We start from the raw sequence: 27,786 nt of genomic DNA, 5'->3' as shown, positions 1-27,786 counted from the left end.
TCAAGCCACTGTCACCATGGCATCCGTTACCCATGACGAGCCGGCGGTGGGATCCGTAGTCGGCGGCGACGCAAAGCCGCTGCCGTTTATTAGGCTGCTTAGCTACGCCGACGCCGTCGATTGGGTCTTGATGGGGTTGGGAACCTTGGGGTCGGTGGTGCACGGCATGGCGCAGCCCGTCGGATATCTCCTCCTCGGCCGAGCCCTGGACGCGTTCGGGAACAACATAAGTGATGAAAGAGCCATGGTTAGGGCGCTCTATAAGGTACGTACTTTGGATTATCATACTATATTCAAGGCCTTGTTAATAGTAGCTTTTTGACCAATTTGCTTCAAAACTAGGGATAATTACGATAAGTACTCTTTACTATGAAAACCTCTTACCCCCACAACAATGTTAACAGAAAATATTTAAAGCTATATTACCTTAACTTTTCTGTCCTTTTCTTCTCTAAATTAAGAGTAAAATGATCCCGAGAAGATCTAAAATTAATCACCTAGCATTCACATAATCTTAAATTTCAGAATACAATCTCTTATTCTAGAATAATAGATAAAAAAAAATAATCTATTATAAAATATAAATACTATTAATCAAATTTACATCCAATTAAAGAGTATTTTAGTAATTTTTTTCTTTACATTCATTTTATATCACATCAAAACATAATTATTACATATTTATTTTAAAATACAAGTAATTATTTATAAAAGAAATCTCTTATTTTGGTGATAACAATTCCTATTTTATCTCCTTTCCTAATGTGACTGGGGCCATTATGGAATGAATATTGCAGTGATTTTAATTTTAATAGTGGAGGGAATGTCATGAAAAATATTATAGTGTTGTCATGTAACATTATGTCAATAAATTGAAGTCCATGTAAATAGCTGATTCTGAGACAAAATTTTACATAGTAATTTAGCATAAAAAAGTCAAATTTGAAGAGAGCGAGTTACTGAGAGTGATTTATTAAAGACAAATTTACGATAGTCTAGTTGACAAAAAGTTTAATAATTAACTAGTTTGAAAATTATTCTAGAACGGTAATAAGTTTTGCTTGGTGTAGCAGATCGATCAAAAACTCCTTGCCAATAAGCCATTATAATTTTGTGATTAGTGTATTTGATTGATATAATTTTTCTCTATTTTTCTCTATTTTTTTTTTGGTTTCTTTCTGGGTGTGGATTGTAGGTGGTTCCGTTTGTGTGGTACATGGCAATTGCTACTCTCCCTGCTGGAATGCTGGGTGAGTGAAGTGATCTTCTTATAAGTGCTAACAGTAGTGCATTGTTTTATATTTCAGTTCTCTCTTATACTTTTGTTATCCCCTAGTGGTCTTTAATTGTATAGAATATATAATATACATGATCAGATGCAGATCCAAAATAATTGGAGCATAGTAGTATGGAAATGAGGACTGATTTATACATGAGATATATAGTATCTGATTAGCTACTATGACATGTTTTGGACCCTAAAATAGAGTTTATATGACTAGTTAAGTTGGAAAGTCGCTGCTGCGAGATGATGATTTCTAAATATAAGTCTCTGATTAGATTAGTGAAATAGCTAAAAGAATTGCTAAATATGAGAGAAAAAGTTTTCATCTAAAACGCTCAGCGATTTATATTTAAAAGTTATTAAATCAAAAAGTAATTTATATGAAAATGCTTTTTATCACACTTATCAAATCATATCAATTAATAATTTATATTTAAAAATTGTTATCAAATTTCCCAACTCACATAATTTTATATTTAATTTTTAAAGTGTATTAGATGTATGGAAAAGAATCTTGGGAGGGCTAATTTGGTCACACTCTCTATATTTCATCACTTATCTCTTACTTTTGTTCTCTTAAATTATCCCCTAGTAGTCTTTTATTGTATAGAATATACAATATATATGATCAGATGCAGATCCAAAGTAATTGGAGCATGAGATATATAGTACCTGAGTAGCTACTGTTACATGTTTTGGACCCTAAAATAGAGTTTTTTTTTGGTGACTATTTTAGGTCTATCAATTTTTTTTTTATCATGTGTCTAATTCATCTTCAAATCTAAATATATGATTAGTTAAGTTGGAAAGTCGCTGTGAAACGACGATTTCTAAATATAAGTCTCTAATTAGGTTAATGAGTTCGATGAAAAGTAAACAATAACTAAAAGAATTGCTAAATATGAGAAAAAGTTTTCATCTAAAACGCTCAGCAATTTATATTTAAAAGTCATTAAATTTGAAAACAATTTATATGAAAATGTTTTTGCTCACTCTTATCAAATTATTTCGATCAACAATTATATTTAAACATAGTTATCTCAGTTAATAATTTCTCAACTCATATTATTTTATATTTAAATTTTAAAGTGTATTAGACGTATGAAAAAGAATCTTGGGAGGGCTAATTTGGTCGAACTCTCTAAAATGGACCTTAGAACAAAAGAGTAAAACCATAGAAGATAAGCAATTTAATTAAGAGATCAAACACAAGGTAAGCAAATTAAATGAATTCTTATCTCGTTCCAACCAACAAAATCTGATTCCTATCTTTTAATTTTACTTCATTACTTCTGAACAACGGAATTCATTTTCAAATGAAATCAATTGAATTATATCCAAATGAAATCAATTGAATTCCATTAAGAACTTGGTACTAACCATAGTTTAGTTTCAGATTTCATACTTATTCTATTGTAACTTTTGAAAAACTAGTAGGCAGTTGTTACAATCAATACGAAACTAACACATCATGCAAGTATACAAATTTTCCTTTTTCTTTTTTCCTGTCCGTAGAGTTTAGTTCTTACTTCTAGGAAATTATCATTCTAGCTTAAAGGGCCAAACAACCATACTTGTACCATTCTCTGAAACATTTGAGTAATTACCTCCAAGGAATTAACAAATCAATAGAAATTCCTAGACGCAAATTAGATTTCCACAGCTTTCCTCTCAAATTCAGTAGGAAAATTTCTATTTTGCTGCACATATATCTCAAGATGCTCTGTTCTCTATTCCACTGATTGCAAATGAGCTACAGAAATCTCATGCTGGATGTATTCAAGTGAAAGACAACTAGCGCACTTGCGACTGGCATTCCTGAAAGCAGTTCTCAATCAAGATATTGAAGCTTTTGACACTGATTTAACTACAGCTCAGGTCATCTCCGGAATGACGACCCATATGAGTGTCATACAAGATGCAATTGGTGAGAAGGTATGGGATAAAAAAGACTTACAAATTATCCATTACAATAACACATTGTAAGAAATATAAACGGAGCATTATGAAGAAAGTTAAATTATATGCAGTAAGAGTTCTGGTAGTTATCACTTGACCATCTCCTTCATGCAATACAATTCTCATTGATATTCTAACTCCTCTGCAGTTGGGGCATTCCATATCAAGCTTCTCCACTTTCTTAGTTGGTATCCTCATTGCTTTCTTTTGCTGCTGGGAAGTGGCTCTGCTTGCTCTGCTCGTTGTCCCTTTGATTCTTGCTATTGGAGCAACCTACACTAAGAAGATGAATACTCTATCATCCTTGAGGATGACCTATACATCTGAAGCAACAGCTATAGTAGAACAGGTACCAAATTTAGTATAATGCAGAAGGAAAGAGTTTTGAAAACTTTCAGACATAAAAAGGAACGGAAATGTTTCAAGGGCCATTTTTACATATCTAGTTCTATAAATTTGCTAAACTAGAACTTTAAACTGTTATGAGAATTTAGATACAACCACTACTAACCTTATTATTTGACAAAATACTGACAATGTATATCCGCAGACATTATCCCATATCAAGACTGTTTTTTCCTTTGTTGGAGAGAGCTCGTCTGTTAAGTACTTCTCTTCCTGCATGGAGAAGCAATATGTAATGAGTAAGAAAGAGGCAGTGATAAAAGGGCTGGGATTGGGCTCATTTCAAGCAGTAACATTCTGTTCATGGGCTTTAATTGTTTGGGTGGGAGCAGTAGTAGTTACTGCAAAAAGAGCCAAGGGAGGTGATGTAATAGCTGCTGTAATGAGTGTCCTATTTGGAGCAATGTAATTATCCGAAAAGAAACTTTCAGTTTTTGACATAAATTAAGTTTCTGAAGTATAAATGATTCATTTTTCTTCATAAATTGCAGATCAATTACATATGCTGCACCTGATTTTCAGATATTTAATCAAGCAAAAGCTGCAGGAAGTGAAGTTTTCAAGGTGATAAAACAAAAACCAGGTATAAGTTATGAAACAAAAGGACAGATCTTAGAAAAGGTTGCTGGAGAGATAGACATTAAAGAGGTGCATTTTGCTTATCCATCACGTCAGAATAAGCCTATTCTCCAAAACTTCTCATTGTTCGTACCAGCAGGCAAAATAGTTGCTCTTGTGGGTAGTAGTGGATGTGGGAAGAGCACAGTCATCTCCTTAGTTCAGAGGTTCTACAATCCAACCTCAGGTTCCATCATGCCTCCCTCTTCATGTGTTCTGAAGTGTAGTCCTCAATTGCCTATTACTTTAACCAATCCGACACAAGTAGTCTAATTTTAAGCTTTATGCACACATAAACTAAGTTTCGGAAAGCGCGAAACAGAATTCTGATACCTTATATTAAAGTTAAAATAAGTGATACTAGCTGATAAGAAATGTGCCTTGACTATACAGATGCATATGCCTGAATGACAAATCTGCAGAAGTATGTATTCTGTATTACTAATAGGTTAGGTCTAAGATTGCAGGTGGCATATTTGTTGACGGCTACAACGTTAAGGATCTGGATCTAAAGTTCCTACGGAGAAATATTGCTGCAGTTTCACAGGAGCCATCACTCTTTGCAGGCACTATTAAGGATAATCTGAAGATTGGTAAAATGGAAGCAAGTGATGAAGACATAGTTAACGCAGCTTCAACAGCCAATGCACATTCGTTCATATCCCAACTTCCATATGAATACTCAACTGAGGTAAGATTCCAGGTGGCGCTGCAACCAAAGAATAATTATAATGACCAAGACTGTCTCTTATATTGACTGAAGTATCACATACCCTAGAGATCTAATCTAAAGCTTCTGAAAATTGCACACACCAAAATATGTACAGAATTGGCATTTGGCAACATGCACCTGCTTGTTGAGAATCACAAATTACGACATAGTTATTAAACATTTGAATTACGATTACATCTGTGATAACTAATAAGCTGCTTGAAATGAGATGGTTTAACCATGCTCTGTCAGGGTTGTCAAGGTGGGCATGCCTTTTACATGGGGGAACCAGATGGAAGTTGGATGGATCCTATTATGGGGGATAAAAGGCCAAACAAATCCTGTGGCCCAAAGTCACTTGATAAAGTGTTTCTGAGATTAAATATGGGATTTGAATGGAAAATACTACAAACTTACAGTTTGCCTACATGACTGATTTGAGTAATAATTAATAGTGATCGAATGAATACACATCAGTAGAAAGACAATCTAAAGATAGCAACACTCAAGGAGTCTTGGCTTGAGGTCTTAATGATTTAGAAAAGTGTAAAATGACAGATGGCTGGAATCAACTTGTTCATCTGATTCATTTAGTTATTTTTCATCATTACTTTAGGCTTTAACTTCAAATAAAAACATGATCATTCATAATTTTTAACAGAAATGTCTAGTATAAAAATAAATAAGATAGATAAAAAGAAATTCAGATGTATGTTATGCGACAGATAGTGAAGCCTGTATCAAATAGTTAAATTGAACAGTAATCAAAAACTCCGTAAGGTATTTGATGTTAGAAATCTCAGTTAGTAGTCACCAAAGTAGTAAATTTCCTTTTATTGAACTAGCCAAACAATGCCTCATAGCTGATACCACTTGTATTGTTTTGGTAATTTTAATTGTCATTTGTTCAGAAAGTGCCTTTCACTTGAATATACACCAGCTACTCTTGAGAGACTACATTATGTAGATGTAGTTCTCTTTTCTTACTCTATTTCATTCACTTATTTTCCTCATGGTTGATATAATTGGCCCAGCTAGGTGAGAGGGGCATGCAATTATCAGGTGGGCAGAAACAGAGAGTAGCTATTGCAAGGGCGGTGCTGAAGGACCCACCAATTCTGCTTCTTGATGAGGCAACAAGTGCACTCGACTCAGAGTCTGAAAAACTGGTCCAAGATGCTCTTGAGAAAGCCATGCAGGGAAGAACTGTTATCCTTATAGCTCACAGAATGTCAACAGTCGTAAATTCAGATATCATTGTTGTGGTGGAGAATGGACGAGTAGCACAGAGTGGAACACACAAGGAACTGTTGGAGACCAGCAAATACTATAGCAATGTATTTAACATGCAAAATGTAGAGAAAGAAGCTGGACAGACAGAAACAAGGTAGGCAGGCATCTAGGCCTCTTGCTACACAAATTCTACAGTACTGGAAAAACTTTCTCAACAATTGTAATCTTATCTTCTGTTTTAATTTTTAAACAGAGCTAGAGATCATTCAAAAGAAGCAGAACAAACCATTGAAAGGTCTCAAATGCAAGCTTTCAAGATCCATGAACATTGCAAGAAACCAGATGAAGAACCGACAAAAGTTCCAACTCATGGAAGAGAAGTCCAAAGAAAAACAATTCCTTTCTTCAGAATCTGGTTCAAATTGCACAACCTCGAGGTTGCAAAGACTGCTGTGGGCTCTGTTGCAGCTGCTGTATCTGGCATTTCAAAGCCCCTATTTGGTTTCTTCATCATGACTATTGGAGTATCATACTACAGGCAAGATGCAAGGAGCAGAGTAGGGAGGTATTCTATGATCTTTTGCCTAGTTGGACTGATTATGTTAGTCAGTCACACCTTGCAACATTATCTCTATGGTCTGGTCGGTGAAATGGCCATGAAAAGCCTACGGGAGGCTCTCTTTTCAGGTAATATCTGACCTTCAATAAATGTCACTTCTTTGACTGTTCGCATTATACCCAGTACAGTTTACATTTTTGCTTAAGAAGGATGACTTTTCTAGGAAACATGTACCTGCTTATCCTTTTTCATAAGACATCTATATGTAACTATCTGTGGCAATAACTTCTAGCAGCCAATCTAAATAAACCTTTATGACACAACTATATAAAATTTAACCTAACTAAAACAAATTGTATGCCTGCCTTACCGAGTTTTAGAAAATTAGTTGCTTATTGATCTGGCTTTCATTGATATGATTCACAATTATTCCTCATCCACCACTAAGTACCTGGTGCCTCACAGTCTCACACAAACTGTGGCTAGTTAGCTTATGCAGGCCAACAGCCTAGGTATCATGCTAAAGTCAATTTTTGCATTCTTTCCAAGGTGTCAAAATAGCAGATAGCTCCCCTTGAAAATTGAGAAATTAATAATTTATTTTAAGGGCGATCATTGAGCTGCTGCTGTAAGGGAAGCTTGACAATATTTTCATATATTATGCTGAAAAAATAGCTCTTCATTTAAATTACCATCAGGCATCTCATGATTCTCATCTCTATTTCCTTTCACTAGCATTTCTGAGATTTTATTATTTATTATCCTATGGAACAAGAAAACGAGCATATTACAAGACATTTATATAGAAAAAATCTACTACCAAAAAACTGTGCATGACTAGAATAATTTTACTTGTCAAATTTCAGTGGTTCTTCAAAATGAAGTTGGTTGGTTTGAAAAACCTAAGAATGGCGTGGGCTTCCTTACGTCACATATAGTCAGTGATACTTCAATGGTCAAGATAATTATATCTGATAGAATGTCTGTTATCGTCCAGTGTGTTTCTTCCATTCTAATAGCAACCACTGTGAGTATGATTGTTAACTGGAGAATGGGTCTAGTAGCATGGGCAGTTATGCCATGCCATTTCATTGGCGGTCTAATACAAGCCAAATCAGCCAAAGGATTCTCACGTGACTCTACTGTTGCTCACCAAGAACTTGTTTTGCTTGCATCAGAAGCATCAAGTAATATCAGAACTGTGCATTCCTTCGTTTACGAAGAGCAGATACTCAACAAAGCCAAGCTATCCTTAAGAGCACCGATGAGGATTAGCAGGACGGAGAGTATCAAATATGGAATGATTCAAGGGGTATCTCTTTGCTTGTGGAATATTGCACATGCTGTCGCATTGTGGTACACTACCGTTTTGGTTGATAAGAATCAAGCAACCTTTGAGAACGGAATACGATCATATCAGATATTCTCACTCACTGTTCCCTCAATTACAGAATTATGGACTTTGATTCCAACAGTTATTTCTGCCATCAACATACTGACCCCAGCCTTTCAGATACTAGATAGGGAAACACTAATTGTGCCAGATGTACCAGAATCTATGAAGCTAGACAGAATTTCAGGAAGAATTGAATTCGAAGAAGTTAGTTTCAACTATCCATCAAGGCCACAAGTGACTATATTGGATAGTTTGAATCTATCTATTGAAGATGGACAAAGGGTGGCACTTGTTGGCCCTAGTGGTGCAGGGAAATCCTCTATTTTGGCGCTTCTGTTAAGGTTTTATGATCCATATAAAGGAAGGATCTTAATTGACGGGAAAAATATAAGAGAATACAATCTTAGATGGTTAAGAAAGCAGATAGGATTGGTCCAGCAAGAACCGATCCTTTTTAATTCCTCAATTAGAGACAATATCTGCTATGGCAAAGAGAGAGCATCAGAAACAGAAATAGTCGAAGCCTCGATGAAAGCAAACATCCATGAATTCATCAGCAACTTACCAAAAGGTTATGACACTATGGTGGGTGAGAAGGGATGCCAACTTTCTGGAGGACAAAAGCAGAGAATAGCCATTGCAAGGACTTTACTGAAGAGGCCTGTAATTTTGCTTCTAGATGAAGCAACTAGTGCACTGGATGGGGAATCTGAAAGAGTGGTCATGAATACTTTGGGGTCTAATGAATGGAGGCAAGGTGGGCCATTGAGCAAAACCACCAAAATTATAGTTGCCCATAGGCTTTCTACAGTTGCCAATTCAGATATGATTATGGTTATGGACAAAGGTAAGGTGGTTGAGATGGGTATCCATGCAACCTTAATTAAGGAAAATGAAGGTGCTTACTCCAAATTGTTCCATAGTCAAACCAAGATGAAAAATTAACTGATGCACAAAGTCACACTGTATTTAGAAAATAGGAGAAAATATCTCGCTATCTGATTAGAAGTATCATAAATTACACAAGAGTATAAGTGTATTAAGCAACATTTTCCTTTTTTTTTTTTGCAAAATTTACTACATATACACAATTTCTATCCAAATATTTATGGCAAATTGCTTAATGTTCCTAGCTTGGTTGTTCCTAACATGAATACCTTCTTATTGGATATATATAATGGTCAACAATATTAATTGCATGCGCCACTATCTAACTGCCCAACATCAATGTCGAAGTGTTATAAAAGTATTTCACTTTCACAATGCATCTATTTTCATAATATATTCTTTTTTCCTTTTTGTTTAACTAGTGAGACTCTAATATTATGAAACAAATAAAAAACCATACAAACACCAATATTTTGAAAGGTAGCCGCAGGTAGCACGCAGTCACCCCACTGCTTAGTACCTAGGTAGAAGGCGAGTGACAAGGCTGTCTAACATTTTTAATATTAAAAATAAATAAATAAATAAATAAAATACAAATATATATATTATATAATATATATTTATATTTAGTTATATGGTTAAATATATTTTACCCTTTGTACTTATGCTCAAAATCACTTGGGGTACTTTAAAAAGTCTCATATAAGTCTTTGTACTTACAACTATAGTCAGACTGTTGATTTTTCATCTAAATTAATGTAGCGCGCCCAAAAAATTTTAAAAATTGAATGGAGGGCTGAATTCTTTCCATTTTTAATCTTCTATTGACAAAAATGCTCTTCTCGTATATAAGCATTTCTTTCTCTTCAAAAATACCCACATACTTTTTCTCTTACTTTCTAGATCATACCAAATATATAGTAAATTTTATTAAACCCGGGTTTTTATGAAGTTTAATAGTTATAAATAAGACAAATATAGATTAGAAAAAAATCAGATAAAAAACCTATCTATTTTGCCTAATAAACACGAAGGGACATTTTGGTCATTTGGGCGCACCCTATTAACTTTGACAGAAAAATTGATGATTTCACTTTAATCGTAAGTATAGGAATTGGTTTAAAATTTTTTGAAGCACATGAGAGAAATAATTTTGGGCACAAATATAAGGGAGAAAAATGTATTTAACATTTAGTTATAATTAATATTGTATATACAAAAGATTCAATAGTGCACCACACTCATCTAATTGTATGAGCAAATATTGAGGGGCTTCTTAGTAAATTCATATGTAAGAAAGGAGAGAATGGAGAAAGAAAAGACAATGACAAGTAGAAAACATCTGGCATGTGGACAGCCCTTGTACTTGGGGCAGTAAAATCACCTCCCCACTAACACGTCCTCTAATCCAAGCTCGCTTTGCCAACCCTTAACCTCTATATTACCCTAGTTACCCCTTGTTTTCCCTTCCATCTTCGCACGATCCTAGTCAGGATTCTCCTCTCCATTCTTCCTTCTCCTCCAATTTCTCCCCCAAAACTCCATGCTTTCCTCCATGTCGTTTGTCTCGTTTTGCTCCCCCATCAAGCTCGATCTCCCATTTTCTCCCCCTCTACCCCGTCATCCCCATCCCAATCCACTTTAGAGTTTGTCGTCATCCACGTCCCATCCAAAGCTACGACCCCCTTTCGTCGGAGCCAATTTACTTAGCAAGGTGGCTAATGCACCGCCCCGCCACATCCGCCATTAAAAACGCTAACAAACACTCACTAAAGAGATTACCTAGAATGTTCATACAAAATCACCATATTAGCTATAAACCTAAGCTCCCATTACAAAACCAAAGAAAACTAGCCGAGGTATAGAGCATATACAAGATAACATTGTCATATTTACCCAACAAACTAGAAAAGAAACTAAGCCATAACCCTATCAAATTAGCAGATAAGCCATATCCCTCAAGTGATCAATAATCCTAATATAAACAAAAGAGCATTTTTTGCAATATTGTTAAAACAATTAATTTCATTTTGATATGTCAATATTTTTGGATAAGAAAACTATTGTGAACAGTGTGGAAAATTTGTTCATTCATGTCACATTTGCTACCTCTTCAGACTGCAAATGGATATCTTCTTCCCATTTGTCAGTCTAGATCTATTACCACTACCTTGAGCATTCTGGTTGTCTACTTTACCTCATGTCTTGCATGTTTGATTTGAGCATAAATCTTCTCTCGATTAGTAGCATTTGTGATTTTGGTTATCATGTCTTATTTACAGCGACCTTTTGTGTGATACATGATCTAGTACTAGCTAGGAGATTGGAATTGGTCGTAGAGCTGGCAGCCTTTACCATATCTCTGTTCTTCATCTACCTATCTCACTTATTTCCTATATTGTTGGTAATACTCTCTCTCCTACTGATTTGTGACATCGTAGGTTAGGATCTTGTCTTAAAGGTCTTTTCCATTCTAGAACCTTAAGACAAGATTCTTTTGGTTTTAGTTCTATGCTGATTATGTAAGTTATAAGTTAGCCAAACCATCAGCTCTTCCTTTTTCTTCAAGTAATAGTAAAAGATTAAAAGCAGTTTATCTTTTGATTTTGTTCATTCAGATATATGGGGTTCCACACCTTTATCTTCTAGATGTATATATTTGTATTATGCAAATTTTATTCATGACTTCTTTAGATATACTTGGGTTTATCTCATTCGTCATCGCAATGAAATTTCCTCAAGTTTATCAAATTTTTAAACTTATGATTCACACTCAGTTTCACAAACATATTAAGGTTTCATATTTGATTGCGTTCAAGAGTACACCTCAATTGCTATGCTTTTCGTTCTCCATTCTCACGACACCATTTTTCAACAGTCTTGTCCCTACACTCACGAGCAAAATAATGTAGCAGAATGAAAATATCCTCATATCTTAGAGACTACGTATGATCTCATTTTGGGCAAAAGCTTTTGACTATTGTTAATCTTATTGATCTCATGCCTTATTAACAATATCATCTCATGCCTTCTCTCCTACGAGATTGTTCTCCTCATGATATTCTTTTTTTCGTTAAACCATATTATAGTTTTTTTTTTGGTGGTGTTTTTGGATGTATTTGTTTTGTTTTGCTACCTGCTCAAGTGTATGACAAGTTGTGAGCTTGATATGTGTGATGTGTTCTTCTTGGTTATAGTTTTTATAGTTCTAAACATAGGTTATTGATGCTATGATCCTTTGACTCATCAAATGTAGATTATTCATCATGTCTCTTTTCTAAAAGATATTCATTATTACTCATGAGTATAATGACCTCACTTTTCTTGAGCTTTCACCTTCGACATCCTTTCCTCAGAAACCTCTTAATACTGTGCCCACTTCATATTTTCTTGAGGATCCTCTTGTTAGATGTCCTACTAATTCTCTCCTTTGTTGTCCTATCACTTAAGTGTACTCTCAACGGGTTATTCATATACCTCCTTCATCTTCTTCTCCTCCTAATCCTCTTGTTTCATCTTCAGAGCCACCTTCTGCACCTCCTCCAGCAAGTCCTATGGGTCCTTGTTGATCTCAGTGTAAGTATTGGTTCTCCTCAGTGATACAAGTTTATTAATGTCATATACTATTCTTTTGAGTTTCACACATTTCTGATAGCTCTCCACGTAGATCATGAGCCTAGTTCTTGCAAGAAGATTGTTGTCCATCCTAAGTAGCAACATGCAATGAATAAAGAGTTGTAAGCTTTTGCATGCACTCAGAGATGGGATATTGTTCCTCTACCAAGTAGCATTGGACCTATCGGCTATAAATAGGTTTACAAAATCAAGAGGCAATCTGATGAATCTATTGAGCAATATATATACTCTTATGTTACACCTGAGGGATAACCTACCCTAACCATACATGTATTTATACTTATTCTCAATGAGAAAAGATTAGAGTTTTCTCCATTCGTCATAGTATGTAAAGTTTTCTTTTGCAAATGCATTTGCAATGCATGATTTACTAAAGTATATATGCTTATATATTTAGAATGCCTCCTGATTCTAAAGTTTAGCGCCAGTCCTTTTTCCAGAAAATGAGGTATGTATTGCAATTTCATGAACTTTCCTTTTCTATTTTTACTTTATTCTCCTGACATATGGAAAATACTGAAGGATCATGTACATGGACAAAGTGTATTTCTAGTGTAATTTTACTTGGTCAGATACTAGAAGTAACTATCAAATAGTTCTAAACCATGGTAGAAAGAAAAGAGTTAATCCTCATAATGACAAATGTATTATTTCAGCACGGAGAACTTTGCAAACCTCATATGAATTTCATCTACTCTTTTAGAAGACTTAGAACTTCACTAGTATACTATCAATAGTCTTGAGCTGCTCCATCTCTTCTGCATCTGCAATCCCAGGATCCACATAACATAACTAGAACCAAAAAGAATATGTCAGATACTGTATAAAATAAGATAACTTTTCTTGCTAGAATGCTGCAGAGCAACATCAATGTGACCTGATATTGGGGCTTTTTCAGTGTGTGAACACCCCTTTTTATCATCTTCTGCCATCCTTTGTTGTCCCCAAGGGACCTTTCCAAAGCCGTTGTTCTCTGTATACATGGAAGAAATCATAGTAACTGTAAGTAGAAGCAACAGTCACAGACGAAGAAATAACCAGAGTGTTCACTGTGTTATCCCACAAAATGTAGAACTTAAAATCTATCATTAACAGATTCTTTCTTTTCAGTTCCTATCATAAGATGGCGAAGAGTTCTTCTGAGTTTGGAAGTAACAGATCATTTACCATGACAAAAGAGCTATAGAGAACGAAAATGCACTGAGGACCGAATGGCATGTCTCTGGTGAACTGGATAGAATACTGAATACAGCTATATTCAACACAAAATGTAATTCATCTTCCAAGCTTCATATTCATGGCTTTCATGCAATTATTCACAAATCCATGGACATCTTTGCACATACTAATGAAAGGGATTTCACTCTATTACATGTTTGATTCATAGTTTATTGCTCAAGTCACAATCCACTTCAACTAGATTGTGACTTAACCTCATGATACACTCATTGCTTTATGACAGGCAGCCTTCAGGGGCTGTGGCACACATCTCGGATGCCTCAGGAGCATGTGCAATGTGGTGTCATGGGCAAGAAAATCTTTGATTCAGCTTCTTACAATGGATATAAATGCTCTAAATTCTGGTGTTATACTTTTATACTTTTACGACATATGAATCTAATGATAAGGATAAAGTCTAATGATTCAGAATCCTGCTTCTCACCTTGGTGTGACATGTTGCAGTATTCAGTTCTTGCAACACCTTCAGATAGCACTCATATGCATGAAGTAAGTGTAGAAGAGAGGAGAATATTAAAAAGGATAAGTTGTTTCACTAAGAAAGATAGGACAAGTGGTTATACTTGTGACATTGACAATAAGATGATTCAGACAAATCCTTCAGACCATATAATGTCCTAGTAAGGAAGCCACTAAGTTCAAGTGAGAGGCAGAATACCAAAAAAGAGTTGGCTAGAAATAGAATTAACAGCCTTTTTCTTAAGAGAGAATTTCGCAATATAAAGCAGAATGGAGCAAGACAATTCATGTAGCTTACTTAACAAAAAGTGTCATAGCAACAAGAAGAAAAGTCCTATTTCACTGGGGTAGTACATGAAACCTGTAAGAACCAAAAAAAAAAAAAATGGGTTGAGAGAGGAGGGTGCACCGTGCAACCCACTCCCCTCTCTGGCACGTGACGAGGCCCTAATTCTCTTCCCTTTTCTTCTTCTTCTCCTCCTTTCGTTTTCTTCTTTCTCACCGTCGGAGTCACGCCGTGAAATCAGCCGGCCGGAGCGTCGCCGGAGCCAATGGAGACTACCACGTGACTCCTTGGTAAACCCTCTCCCACCCCTCAAGTTTAATTTCAGTTTAATCAATCTCTGCTTGAGCTCTTGGAAGCTATTTTCACAATCATCTGACCACTCAAATTTTACCCATTTTTTGGTAAGGTGAGTAAATGGCAAAGCAATCCGAAAGGACTATTCAAACCCTTAAGGATATGTTGCGAGCATGTTCTTTAGAGTGGAAAAAAAATTGAGATGATCATCTTCCACTCATAGAGTTCTCATACTATAATAGCTACCATTCGAGTTTAGGGCTAGCACCTTACAAGGCGTTGTATAATAGAAAATGCAGATCTCCACTCTATTGGTTTGAGGTTGGTGAAAGACAGTAATTGGGACCAGATATAGTACAAGATGCCACATAGAAAATCATTAAAATTAAAGAAAAGCTTCTTACAGCTCAAAGCCGTCAAAAGAGCTATGCTGATAACCGGAGAAGAAACCTTGAGTTTCAAGTGGGCGACATGGTTTCCTAAAGGTGTCATCTTGAAATGGATTGATCAAGTTTGGTAAGAAAAGCAAGTTGAGTCCTCACTTTATTGGACCTTTTAAGGTGTTAGAGCGCCTTGGAGAGGTGGCATACCAAATAGCATTGCCACCTAAGTTATCTAAAGTACATAATGTCTTCCATGTATCTATGTTGAGAAAGTATGTGCCTAGTGCAGACCATGTGATCGACTTTAAGCCTTTGGAGATCCGAGAAAATCTATCTTATGAGGAGCAACCTATGGAAATTCTAGAGACTCAGCAAATAACTCTTCGCAATAGGGTAATCTCCTTCGTAAAGATTTTATGGCAAAACCACAAACCGGAAGAAGCAACTTGGGAGCGTGAAGATGAAATGAAGGAAAAGCATCCAAAGCTATTTCCTCAATCTTCATAGCGACTATTATGGTATTACTTTATCCTTTCATTACACCAATTTTAATTTCGAAGACGAAATTTCTTTTTGTTGGGAATAGTTGTAAGAACTAGAAAAAAAATTGGGTTGAGAAAGGAGGGTGCACGTGCAACCCACTCCCCTCTCTCTCTCCGGCACGCGACGAGGCGTAGAGAAGATCTCATTTAATCCGAATCAAATTAGATTTGATTTTCTTTTAATCTATAAATTAAACCCTAATTCTCTCTCTCTCCTCAACCCTCCCCCTAAGCCTCATTTTCCCTTTTCTTCTTTCTCACCGTCGGAGTCACGTTGTGGAATCGGCCTGCCGGAGCGCCGCCGGAGATAATGGAGACCACCACGTGACTCCTTGGTAAGCCCTCTCCCACCCCTCAAGTTTAATTTCAGTTTAATAAAGTAAACTAGAAATACCTAATTTGGGGGATTTCGGCTTCGCCGGCAACTCTCGCCGACCGACGGCTTCGGGCTGATGCTGCTTGTGCTCAAGATATCCAAGTCGTTGGCCTTGCGCCATAGTTGCCTTCTGGGAGAGCCCTCATGGCTCTAGTCATCGTCGGCTTCGAAGTCGGCCGTCCGTGGTGGGTTTTCTTCCACCTCCCACCTCGTGAAGAGAGAGAGAAAGAGAGAAAGAGATAGAGAGAGAGAGAGCCGAGAGGTTGAGGGTGGTCGTGGATTGCCGCCGGCGGTCATTCTCTCCCTCAACTCTTCTCTTCCTCGCGTCGGTCGTGGGAAGAGAAGGTTGTGGGTGGGACTCGGGTTTGACCCAAGCCAACCCTTTTCTATTGAGTTTCGGGTTCGGGTTCGGGTTGGATTTCGAATCCAAAGACCCGACCTGAACCACTTAAGTGGGTGGGCTGTGGGTTAGCCCGTAGCCCGATCCACTTAATTTTGGCTGGGCCTCGACCCAACCCGACTAATTAAATTTCTTTTTTTGGAATGGGCCGGGCCAGCAGTAGCCCAACCCAATCCAATGGGTAACTTAACCCATTTTAGTTCTTTTTAATTTTTTTTAAATTTTAGAAATATTGATATTATTTAAATTAAAAAATTTATTATTAAAGATGGTGATTTTTAGTACGTGAGCTAGATATTTGAGATTTTGGTTGTCTTACCTAGACTGAGGTGAGTGGGTTCACTCACAAATTTATTTTATTATATTTCGTACCTTTGTCAGACCATGTAAATTTTCTGTGTAAATTTATTTATTTCATCCTTACGTGCAAAAATTTAATTGTTACATTTTCTGTGTGCATTTAATTATTATACTCAGTGTATCACCATACTGTGTGCAAATATTGAATTTAGTGAAAAAAAATGAAACTAATATTGGTACAACTTAGAAAACAGTCCCGATATAAATCGCTTGCGATTTTCCATGGTGACTCAAGTCTATTTGGAAGTCCAGGGGAAAGTCTTAAATCAGATCACTGTAGTGCCTTTCTTAGGTGATCTCTCTTTCTTATGATGATTCTGGGGCCAGTGACGGGGTTAGGGAACAGTCCTAGGATGAATGAAGAAATTTCCTAGGTAACTCTAACTTCTCTCAACGATTAGTGGAAAAGATAAAGTGTGTTGATCACATAGTGATACCATTTGATGACCCTAACCGGATCAGTTATGAAAAAAAATCCCGAACGTCATCTCAAGATGATTTCTAGTTGATGTGGATCCACAGGGTATAAACTCATTGAGATATATGACAGTACAAATATTGGAAAGATGTTAATATGTTAAAACTAAGCAAGGTTACAAATTATGACTCGCTATTGTTATCATTGTCATTATTTAAAGAGCATGTTTATTGCAAATTGTTATGGATATTATTGCTTTTAGTTTAATTTTATTCAGCATTAATATAATTTAGAATTTATTTGATTTTCAAGTGAATTCCACTCACTGAGCTATAGTTGTTGGCTTATGGATTTGTTTTCTTTTATTTATTTATCTATCTCAGGTAATAGTCAGCGTGGCGACTAAGTGAGATGTACCTGGACTCAACTTCCACTTAGGATCCATCTATTTACTTTTTCGTTCTTTTAGATTTTATGTTTTAGATTAAATGTAAATTTTATTTCGTTTAGAGACTCAAAAACAATAACATTGTTTTATGTTTATTACAATTAGTTTTAAATTTAATAAAGCAGATCTTCTTCGTTTATTTATTCTTGCCATTGTACACTTAGGAAGTATTAGTAAGGCTTCATGTATCTCAAGCATATTAAAGTGTATGGCCAATCATGATTCCTTTATCGGGTCGTGACAAAACCCTTTTTCTCTGATTAGTTATATTAAGTAATATCATCCAACAATAAGAGGGTGACCATATCTTTTCTCACTATATGCTAATTATATTTTGTTCTTTCTCATTATTTACCATACCTTCAAATTCTCTATTTCCACTTAGTCAATGTCCTACATGCTGACACAAACAAATAGTTCAATTTATCTGTGTACGCAAGAGGGAGGTACATTTTGGTAAATTGGAAATTGACCTGGTGGAATCAATAACCTTGAAGGGCAATCTGACCTTTAGTACAAACTGGTCTAAGAAACAAGATGGGAAATGGTTGATAGATCACAGCTTCACATCTTACAGAATGAAGCTTTTAGCTTGAAATGGATACTATGTGTAAACTCTAGTAGTGTTAGGTTAACGGTTTCAGTTGCACTGTTGAACCATAATAATACCTGGTATTTGACTACCCTGGTTTGGTCCTGATTTTGCACAGTAAACAGACACATCTTTTAACCACAGAAACCTTCAAAAATAAAAATAAGTTGCAGTGGTTTGAATAGCATATTAAGCTTCATACAACCAAAGGGAGGGAAACCGCCAATATATAAGTATGAATACCATGAAATGCAACTCAAATAAGAAAGGTTAATTGTAGCTTACATGAGCAGGGTCTAAAACCAGAAGAAAGTATCGCTCCAGTGATCCTGGCTGTCCCTTTTGCATCTGAATTCCCACAATGGTTCTTGAATGACCATCATGTTGCAAATATAAAGGCCTATATATGGAGAAGAATAACGAAGTCTTACATCATTAAAGTAAAATAAACTTTGAAGGGATTGTTAAGATATTCAATACTTAAACCAGTCTACATCAGAAAAAAAAAATCACATGATTAGCACAGGTTAAATCATAAGAGATCATAGATGAACAAAGTGAACTCACGTCTTCTCACTTACAATAACACGCTGAGAACTACCCTGTCTACCAGAAGATTTATTCATAAAGTAGTTCCAGATCCAATCGATAAGAACCTGGTGACCACTTGCACTATTAGAATTGTCACTGCTTGTCATTGTACACTTGGAAAAACAAGATGAATCATGATCCTTGGAACAAAGTACATGTGATGAAGGACCGACTTGAAGATCATCATAATGCTGCAAAAACTTATCCAATGGCCCATAGAGCTGTTTAGTTATTCCTTTTCCTCTACTCTTCCCTATTTTTGACCTCTCTGACAATCCTGTACTATCAAAATCTACAATCCTTGCTCGAAGCCCAAAAGAACGAAAAAGTGAAGCACATTCAGTGGTCCCAATCCATTTCTTGCAGCCATAAATTTTATGATGAAATGAATTCGAGCCGATAATATCAAAACCTTTTCTCCAAGCAATCTCAAGCCACCTCTGAAGTGAAGGAATATCAGGAACAAATCCTGATCCGCCAAACATAACATGTCTTGCTTCTTCTCTTTCACTCAATAAATAAGAACTCAACATCTGAATGTTTCTCCATCCACAGCCCCAACCAGAATCTTCTGATTCAATACTCTGATAATGATCAACATGGCGTGATATTATACTTCTCGAGTATTCACCTTCTACGTTCAAGCAGCTCCTCAACAAGGTCATAAGACCACCTTCTATTTTGTGGAAGGTGCTTCTAATTTGTAATCCAACTAAACAGGATACTTCTTGATCCAAGATCGGTCGATAACTAGGCAAACCTTTATTGGTGCTTGAATTAGAGGCTTCCAGAGTCCATCCAGCATTTACTGGTTCCCCATAATCCTTGGATATATCCTACAAATGAGCATACCAAGAAAAAATAAGAGTAATATTTTTGCACTACATGGGTAATTTGAAATGCAAGCAAAAAGAGAAATTCAATATTGACAGCAGTAGTAACATAATAACATGACTTACAAGATGTAGTTTGTCCAATGAAAGCAAAACAAGACCAGTAAGCACATGACATTTTGCCAGTCATACACGAGAATATCAAACAAACAAAACATGTATGGTCTATGTATCCAGTCGAGTGTTCCATCAGACCAACGGTCAATGATGCAGACATTTTCCTTACATGGTACAAGCATTTAACTATGATTCATCATGTTCTTTTTATTTGTCAAAAGTCAGAACTCTTAGATATTTTTATTAATGTTCAAGATGACACCCATTACAACGTCTTGTGACAGGTTTTGACCTATCTCTATCCATTCCATGGAAGCATTTAATGGAACAAATCTTGTTGAATCAGAATGTAGAGAGAGTGAGGATAGACTCCAAAAGAGATCTTCTCTACACGTGTCCTACCACATTAAATGCAGAGTTTGTTCTTGATCTCTCCCTCCCTCTTTGTATCTGTACTGGTCCACTGTACTATTCTTCCCCCTTAGAATATCTCCAAGGGAGGGCTCTATATTAGAGCCAAGAGCCCGGTGCACTATTTATTATTTAATTAATATAATATATATATATTTATATATTATATTTTAAATCACTTAATAAGTCATCTTAATGTTATTATTTTTTAATAAAAATTATATGGTTAGAAAACTCTCGTCGATATCTTTATAATAAGACTAATATTCAATAGTTTCAGAAATAATTTTAAATTACTATTTTTTTAATTAAAAATATCAAAATTATATTACATAAAATAAAAATAAAATATTTAAAATAACTTAAATAATTTAATATTAGACTCATTTTAAAGATCTTGATGAGAGCATTCTAATGGTACTATTTCTGTTAAAAATTGATTGACAAAACTAATTATATATTCAGTTTAATTATTTAATAAAGGATACAGACAGAATTTAAATTTTCAGATTAAACTTTTATAGGGCAAAATTGGCATTTCTAAAAGTTAAATAGTATCGGAGCTGAGCTCTAAATTTTTAGATAGGGCTCCAAATTTGGAGCTTTACTGTAGTTGGCTCCAAATTTGGAGCTCCATTTGGAGCCCGGTTGGAGCTCTATCGAGCTCCAAATTTGAAGTTTTGGAGCCCGGTTGAAGATATTTTAATACTATGATAGCAGTATAGAACTTAGCGACGAGAATCCCAAGATTGGGCTTCTTAGCCATGGTGGACCCATCTTTGGAGAAGAATCACTTAAGGATGTTGATCGGGGGCAAAAGCGACGGGCCATCTTCTCTGTTTCCTATTTTTACTAAAAAGGCTCTTGTTTTTAAGACTATCATAGAGATTGCAACTAATTATGGGTAGGAGTTGGTCTCGAGGAAGGATACCGTGAAAGTAGTTAGGGTAGTGTAGAGCAATGCCATGAGAGAGACAATAGAGAGTAGATGAGAAAATTGTTTTTTTTCTCTTTTCTATTCCTTTTCTTAGGGTTATGGAGGGATGGTGGTAGGGAGGTGGCCAATCTTCAAATTCTTGATTTAAGAATTTGGCAAGCTGATGGTGCTTGTGTGAATTGCAACTATGGGAGATTTTATTCCTAGTACTGTGTTAGTGTGTTCATTTGAACTAGTGCATAAGGTTGTCAAAACAATCAAACCGGGCCGCCACCTCCCTCTCTCTCCTCTTGTTCCTCTTTCCTCTCCTCTCTTCTCTCTCACTCTTTATCACTGACGAGCTTGTTTACAGCTTGAGCTTGAATTAGACTTGGCTTGAGAGTAAATGAGTGGAGCTTGTACAATAGTTCAAGCTCGAATTTAATTTTGAGCCAAGCCTAGCTAGTCTAGGCCCGCTCAAGCTCGACTAATTTACACCCCTTACCTAATACCAAACATAACCTGAGACAAATTTGAAATAGAATTTACATGTATGCAAACTCAATTTATAAAAAGTTGGAACTATGAATCATGGATATGGAATACGACAATACAGGTACACAAATATGGCAAATTCTTAAAAAAAAATAGGATACCGATACGACAATATCAAAGCACTGTAGACTAAAATAATTCTCCTACTATCCTATAATAATATACTTCTAACATCAAAACATTTTATACCGACTCTATGGCCTATAATAACAACATATTCCTAACATCAAAACATTTTATAGAAACCCTAGCCTATTCTAACATATTTCTCTTATAACAGCCTTCAAGGAAAAAAAGAAGAAAAGAAACAAAAGCTTTTATGTCTGCCAAAGTGAAAGCAAAAAAGAAGAATGGAAAACATATTTCTTTCCTCGAGAAGGAAACGAGGGTTGTTGTCACCCGTCATCATCATTAGAGAGAGGAAAGAGTGGTGTCATCGTCGATGCTACCATCAATGGAGAGAGGAAGATACCCGACGTCGAAAAAGGGCATTGCCGTCAACACAGGAAGACCGATGCGACATTGTTATACTAGAGAGAAGAGAGCATGTTCCGTCGTCGACAGAGGAAGGCCGGTGCGACACTAAGGCGTATTGTCAAGTAAGGAATGAGGACAGTAGGGTTTGATAGCTCTTTCCTCTCATTAAAGCTTAACGGATCAATAGTTTTACAGGTCAATAGCTTCTTTTCACCCGATATAACCAATAACAAAATACAAACCATATATATTGCGTATCTAGGCGTATCCAAGCCATATTTAGCAATTAAAAATATTTATTTTAATCCAAATATTTTTGATATATATCAGATAAGTATCTAGGCATATCCCCATATCCATATCCGATATGTATTGGATACGAATTCTCCACCTATTTTGGAGTATCCGTGCTTTCTAGGTTAAAAGACAACAAAAATTAAGTTATTAATAATGTTGCTTTGATCAGAAGAAGAGAGTTGTGACTAGGATATTGAGAAAGAAAAGAAGAAAGTATGCCTTATTCGCTAATCAGCAAAAACATTGTTAATAGAAGTCATCATCCATTCTATTATGAAAGTTGATGGGAATTCCATAATAATCTCAAATCATCAGTTCTATCAGTTTAATAGGCCAAAAGAGATATTATCCACAGTCATAGATACAATAAACATAACTAATTGCATACAGGTTGTCGCAAAATGCTTAAAATCAAGCCTAGGCCAGACTAAATATCAAATATGGGAAAATACATAAAACTGACTTAAGAACCAGCACCAAAAAATAAAGATTCATAAAAAAAGAGATAAATTTATTTTCTATACTTGAAATAACATCTTCTAAACTTCTCAAAGCATTCTATAGTCTCAGCTGAAAGACTAAATGCAGTAAGGCAGTTAAAAAAAAAAATTTGAAGCCCACAAAAAATAAATGAGACTTTAAACATGAAAAAGTAAAAGAATATGAGCTCTAGTTTCATGTCTGACCTCAAAACTGAGTTAATTCTCCAAAAGGATCTAGGGGCCTGAAACTAATAGTATTTGCATAATTCAATCCCAAACAAGATATAGATCAGTAACATATATTGCGTGACAGATACAAACGCATTCCCTATGGCAAGACTTTCGTATTGGTCAATGATAATACTCTCACACAACCTTTGGCTAATGAGTATGACAATGTAAGTCAAATTGGATTGACATCAAACACAGTGATAATACTAATAATTATGACTGTTCACTCTTCAAAATGCCACTTCTTGCCAGAGCCACCATTTTGAATAATTGATAGGGGTGTAAGTGTGTAACCGAGCCGAGCCTGAGTGAGCCGGCTCCGGCTCAAGCTCGGCTATAAATGACTTTTGAGTCTTATAATTCTGCTCAAGCTCCGCTCAGCTCAACTCTAGCCGAGCTCGAGCCTATTATCAAGCCTCCATCTCTCCTCCCTCTCTCGCTTCTTGCAACTCAGGTTACTACCCAACCCACAACCAGCAATGGCAGAGCAGAAGAACTGGTGGACGTGGAAGTTGCCCGAGTTCGAACCGAGAAGGCCGTTTGAGCGCGAGGAGTTTTGCACCCATCTCTGTGGTCAAGAGGCTCCCCGTCCTGCCGCTGTCACCCGTTCCGCTCTCCGAGACCTCAGCTTCCTCGACCTCGTGACGCCAGAGATCAGGGCACTGGATGGTGAAGGAGGACGAAGGGCAGGAAGAGGGTCGACGGTGGCAAAGGAGAAGGATTTGGGTCGACGGTAGGGAAGGAGGAGGATTTGTTTTGGTGGCTTTGGAAATTTAGGATTTGAGCGACGGAGGCTGTTGGGATTGTTGAGCTTTAAGAATTTTTAAGATTTAGGGTTTGATGAGTTTATATACCGAGCCTGAGCGAGCCGGCTTCGGCTCAGCTCAAACCGAGCCGAGTCGAGCCCAAGCTTCAGTCGAGCCAAATTCAAGCCGCTCATTTATTTTGACAACCCTAATAATTGAGATTGTAGTTCTTCTTTAGCACAAAGAAAACATGCATGAAAAATATATATCTTGGTGGTAGAGAAATTGCATGCAATTAAAATTCAGTTTTCAAATTTCATTATTCTCAAAATCAACATGCAAGAACATAAAAGTGCCTTTTATTATGTCCTTTATAATCATTTTAGATAACTAAATACAAAAGGTACAATATTGCAACAGAACTAAAGGAACAAATATTATGCTACCTACAATTATAGACTATTGTCGTGCCAAAAGCATGGTGCATATAGACCTTGGCTAGTAAGTATTGTTGGCACGTGCCATGTCAAGCAAATGTGCCACTGACACACCCAATGGCCTTGACATGCCATTTTTTTTAAATTTTAGAGCCTTAAAATAGATTTTATGCGCTAAATTAAATTCCGTTAAAACTATATGACCGAGCTTGGCTAAACCAAAATAAATCTAGGCTCGGGCTTGGACAAGGCTTGAGCCAATCCATTCCCAAATTGGTTTTGGTTTAAACTTTTTGACCCAGTCCAAATCCATGTCTATGCTATGGAGCAAGCTGGTAGGTTAGGCCACCTGCGCGAAACCCATTAGGTCCTATTTTATAAAAAAGGAAAAGAAAGATTACTTTCCTTATTGAGCCCCTCTAACATGACGAACCACACTTACCAATTTAAATTTTTCACCATTGTTTGGTTTCCTGGTTGAGGACTTTTAATAGAGATCTAAGAGAATTCAAAAATGAGTTAAGGGATTTAATTTAAAAAACATGGGTCGGGCTAAATGCAAGCAGACGAGTCAAGCGTCAATGGACAAGCCATTATGTACGAGCTCTAATAGATGGGTTATGGGCTTTAGACCTCCTTAGCCCTAGCGAGTCCAATAGACTTTATGGTCGGGTTAGGCATCCCATTTCATAAAGAAAAGAAAAGAAAAGAAGAGGAGGATTGCTTTCCTTATTGAGCCCTCAACCCTTTGTATAATTCTTTCTTTTTTTGCATAAATGAATCAACCACGCTTTCTAATTAAAAATGTATATCGTTGTTTGTTTTCCTTATTGACAGCCTCTAACAGAGATTTAAGGAAATTAAGGAAGTTAGGACTAAGGAAATTAAGTTCAAACGAGATTTAAGGAGTTTAAATCTAATAGACATGGGTCGGGCTAATTGTGGGCAGACAAACTAGGCCTCAATGGATGGGTCCTTATCAATGGGCTCTAATGGATGGGCCAGGTAGGGCCTTAGACCCCTTTTAATCCAAGCAAATCCAATAGATTTTCACGTCACATCACGTTAGGTCAGGCCCAAAGCGGTCCCAAGTTGTATATTGGCTCAATTTTATTGGGTTGGACATAGATGAGTTTCAGACCCACAAGTTTTATTTTTAGCACCCTTATTTCTAAAATCATGATTTTCCTTTGATTTTCTAAGTCGGAGCAAACAACTTGAGGAAAACTGAAATTCCCTTTAATTTCTAAAATTTGACGTATAATTTATATAGATTAAGCACCAAAAGGCACGGGATACCAAAAAGTTGAGAAAGATACCCCAAATTAGATTTATTCAAAGTAAAATATGCTAAATTCTTAGTAGACATATCAGCATCATTGGCTATGACAGAATATCGCAATATTCCCCTGTATCAATGTTGATAATTCACTAGCACAATACATATCTATTCATGCTGTCCAGCACTACAAAAACTCAACAAGTGTCTACATACCATATTTCTAGGGCTAGGTGGAGCCAATGCAATTTGTTGTGCAAATTCCATATCTTTTTCAAGTTCATCCTCCGCAAAATGATTGTTTGCATGCCTGAACATGTAAAACAAATTAATATATAAATGTGAAGCTAGTCTATTAATTATATTAAAAAATGCATAAGAACAACTAATGCATGTTAAATGCAAAAGGCAAAGAAAAAATATGAGAATTACCATTCCAACTCACTAGAGAGAACGCTGGCATGACAAAATGGGCAAGAGGAAAACATCATAGTCAATTTCTGCAAAAACAACAAGACAAGGTTTATGTAATAATTTAAAGTAAACATATTTTCTTTCAAACACAATTATCTAGAATACTGAAGGAATTTATAAAAGAAAATCGATAATGTGCACAATGAAAAGTCTAAAACTCAATTAGAGATATATGAGGGTGAGGAATATTGCAGAAATTTCAGCAATCTCTATGCTGTATTTTCACACTGTTGGCTACCGGTCAACAAATACAATAGAATATGGGAGCATTGTCCCATGATGCAATACTTTATAATTTGTACTGTGAAACCAAAAAGAGTACTCATTTACCATAATTTTATGCTATCCATTGATATTATTGAATGTTTTCTGGTTCTGTAGTGACAGCCTTGACTAGCATAATTTGACATTTATAATGCTCTTTCTGGTACAAATTATGACACAAACTCAAAATGCATTTAGAAATAAAGGAACTATCACTTAACATTCTTGCTAATTTTTTCATCTGACTTACAACAATATTTAGGTTGGTATCGTAGCCATAGGGAAAATTTCATTTTTCTCCCAACTTTAACCAAATTCTACATCTAAATTAACAAGAGTTTTATGAGAGATTAAGATGAAGCACTAAAGTAAGGCATTTTGTATGAACTAAATGACCCACTAAAGGATAGCTCAAGGCATTCTAGCATTCAACGACTGACAATTTGTGGCTGGCGTCATACCACAGTGGTATTGTGTAAGCGATGTATATGCTAGGTCACTGATCCCTAGTGTTGCCTCCTTATGGAGATGTAATGGTATGTTCTCTAGTGGGCCTGCAAGCTTTTGCAGAGGGTTGACATACTGGCTTCGATGATGAAAAACAAAAGGGCTGCAAATTTCGCTTACCTAGCAAGAACTATTTCAAATTCTTAGTTTTCTTAGGGAAACTTTGAATAATTATTGTTTCCCAAATTTTACCTCAAATATCAAGTATATTTTTCCATACATGACCTAGGGAACATCTATTTGTTTCTACCCTTCTCCAACAAAAGCATTTGAATGTGAGTTTTCATGGCAACTAAAACTACGAGCTTTTCCTCGGATTTGAGGTACTTTTGTTTGGTTTAGAAAGTAAGGGTTGCGCTGCTCTATGTTGGTGGAATTCATCACCATGAAGGCCCTACTGACCATTGAATACTTCGGAGCGCAGGAAACACTCGACAAAGAGCAAAAAAAGAAGCCAAAAAGAGGAGGAAGAAAGGAGGAGAGAAGTTACCTTTGATGGTCAAAGCCCGGTAGGATGAATGAAGAAATTGGAGGCGGGAGGAGAGGTGGGGCTTGGCGCAAAATGAATCAAGAAATTGGAATCGGTCTAACAGGCTAGAATATATTAGAAGATTGGAAGTCGGGCACTAATTGCTCGTATTGTTTCAATTCGAGCTTAAGCCTTGCAGGCAAGCTCGGCTC

The 27,786-nt window shown here is 36.2% G+C and overlaps 3 protein-coding genes across 9 annotated transcripts; 2 read left to right on the top strand and 1 right to left on the bottom strand.

Moving 5' to 3' along the window:
- Positions 1-16: 16 nt before the first annotated feature.
- Positions 17-6,910, top strand: LOC140772979 (ABC transporter B family member 19-like). The gene is made up of 9 exons (XM_073115262.1): positions 17-265; positions 1,196-1,250; positions 3,045-3,220; positions 3,393-3,593; positions 3,795-4,054; positions 4,141-4,531; positions 4,716-4,958; positions 6,014-6,366; positions 6,466-6,910. Exons 1-9 carry the CDS (start codon positions 17-19, stop codon positions 6,908-6,910), a joined length of 2,373 nt encoding a protein of 790 aa, XP_072971363.1.
- LOC140775342 (uncharacterized) lies at positions 2,853-27,786 on the bottom strand. Of its 7 annotated transcripts, XM_073118610.1 has the most exons (11): positions 27,596-27,785; positions 26,293-26,360; positions 26,077-26,170; positions 19,056-19,915; positions 18,774-18,888; positions 13,569-13,664; positions 13,367-13,483; positions 4,601-4,976; positions 4,362-4,511; positions 3,756-3,862; positions 2,854-3,522 (listed from the first exon to the last, which is right to left on the bottom strand). In XM_073118610.1, exons 2-7 carry the CDS (start codon positions 26,349-26,351, stop codon positions 13,400-13,402), a joined length of 1,308 nt encoding a protein of 435 aa, XP_072974711.1. In that variant the 5' UTR covers positions 26,352-26,360; positions 27,596-27,785; the 3' UTR covers positions 2,854-3,522; positions 3,756-3,862; positions 4,362-4,511; positions 4,601-4,976; positions 13,367-13,399. The 7 variants fall into 7 exon arrangements, with proteins under 7 accessions (XP_072974726.1, XP_072974711.1, XP_072974697.1 ...); XM_073118625.1 differs by having other exon boundaries at positions 2,853-3,522; positions 4,362-4,976; positions 13,367-13,455; positions 27,596-27,786; XM_073118596.1 differs by having other exon boundaries at positions 4,362-4,976.
- Positions 4,970-9,474, top strand: LOC140775332 (ABC transporter B family member 14-like). The gene has a single exon (XM_073118566.1). The coding sequence runs from the start codon at positions 7,724-7,726 to the stop codon at positions 9,110-9,112; it is 1,389 nt and encodes a 462-aa protein (XP_072974667.1). The 5' UTR covers positions 4,970-7,723; the 3' UTR covers positions 9,113-9,474.

The sequence above is a fragment of the Typha angustifolia genome, chromosome 2, assembly GCF_048772165.1.
Source record: "Typha angustifolia cultivar Huaian chromosome 2, ASM4877216v1, whole genome shotgun sequence".
Taxonomy (NCBI): Eukaryota; Viridiplantae; Streptophyta; class Magnoliopsida; order Poales; family Typhaceae; genus Typha; species Typha angustifolia.
This window is presented reverse-complemented; position numbering and strand designations above follow the sequence as displayed.